Source organism: Eimeria mitis, genomic scaffold, assembly GCF_000499745.2.
Source record: "Eimeria mitis Houghton genomic scaffold, Emh_scaff4556, whole genome shotgun sequence".
Classification (NCBI taxonomy): domain Eukaryota; phylum Apicomplexa; class Conoidasida; order Eucoccidiorida; family Eimeriidae; genus Eimeria; species Eimeria mitis.
Genome location: NW_013572869.1, coordinates 1,985 through 3,408, shown reverse-complemented (window position 1 = coordinate 3,408; position 1,424 = coordinate 1,985). Strand labels below are relative to the sequence as shown.

Sequence of the window (1,424 nt, the reverse complement as noted above, 5' to 3'; positions counted from 1 at the left end):
CAGCAGCAGCAGCAGCAGCAGCACGCAGGATAGCAAGAAGGGTATATGGAGGAGACTGCTGAAGGAGAGCAGAGAAAAAACACAACAAACACCAACAGGCTGTATTCTATTACTAGGTAACTTGCTGCTGCTGCTGCTGCTGCTGCTGCTGCTGCTGCTGCTGCTGCTGCTGTAGTTGCTGCTGCTGTTCTTGTTGTTGTTGTTGTTGCTGCTGTTTTTTGTTTTTTGTTTTTGTTGTTTCTCTGTTTGTTTGTTTTTGGGTTTTCTTTGTGTCTCCTCCTGCTGCTACTACTAGTACTGCTGCTGCTGCTGCTGCTGCTGCTGCTGCTGCTGTTGTTGCTGCTGTTGCTGCTGCTGCTACCTTCCTGCTGCTGCTACTACTACTGCTATGACTACTATTACTAATACTGCTACTGCTGCTGCTGCTGCTGTTGCTGCTGCTGCTGCTTCTGCTGCTGCTGCTGCTGCTGTTGCTGCTGCTGCTGCTGCTGCTGCTGCTGCTGCTTAGGGTGTGAAGACGTGGGGAAGAGCTCGCTGCTGCAGCAGCTGCAGCAGGAGGGCAGCAGCAGTCTCCTTACAGCAGCAGAAGCACACCAAGACACAGGAGGAGTAGCAGCAATAGATTTTGCTTATATAGGAGTTCGATATATTCAGCCTGCTGCTGCTGCTGCTGCTGCTGCAGCAGATGCTGCTGCTGCTGCAGCAGATGCTGCTGCTGCTGATGCTGCTGCTGATTCAGCTGCTGTTGTTCACGTCTATATACTACAAAATAAAGACGCCTGGTTTGTCTCCTTTTTTTTTGTTTTTTTTTCTTTTTTGTTTTTTTTTTTGTCTCCTTTTTTCTTTCTTCTGTCTCCTTTTCTGTCTCCTTTTGTTTTTTTTGTTTCCTTTTTTGTCTCCTTTTTTGTTTTTTTGTCTCCTTTTTTGTTTTTTTTTGTCTCCTTTTTGTCTCCTCTCCTTCTTTGTTTTCTTTTTTCTCTTTTTTCGTTTTCTTTTGTCTCCTTTTCTTTCTTTTGTCTCCTGTCTCCTTTTGTCTTTCTTCTGTCTTCTTTTTTTGTCTCCTTTCCTTCTTCTGTCTCCTTTTGTCTCTTTCTTTTGTCTCTTTCTTTTGTCTCTTTCTTTTGTCTCTTTCTTTTGTCTCTTTCTTTTGTCTCTTTATTATATATTTTTTATCTCCTTTTGTCTCTTTATTATTTATTTTTCTTTTGTCTCCTTTTCTCTTTTTTTTTGTCTCCTTTTGTCTCTTTCTTCTGTCTCCTTACTTGCTCACCAATAGACAAATAAAAAAACAAATACACAAATAAAATAAATAAAATAAATAAAACAAATTAACTAACCAACAAAATAAATAAATAAATAAATAAATAAAAATACAAGCAACGAAACAAAAAAAAAAGAAAAAAAGAAAAAAAGCAAAACAAACA

The 1,424-nt window shown here is 39.9% G+C and overlaps 1 protein-coding gene across 1 annotated transcript in view; it reads left to right on the top strand.

Annotated features, from left to right (window-relative positions):
- EMH_0076060 (uncharacterized protein) overlaps window positions 1–33 on the top strand; it is a gene marked incomplete at both ends in the record, with an annotated part of 891 nt that extends 858 nt beyond the window's left edge. Inside the window, one exon of the mRNA XM_013499683.1 lies at window positions 3–33. Coding sequence (XP_013355137.1) covers window positions 3–33 — 31 coding nt within the window. The remainder of the gene's footprint in view (window positions 1–2) is intronic.
- Window positions 34–1,424: the final 1,391 nt, after the last annotated feature.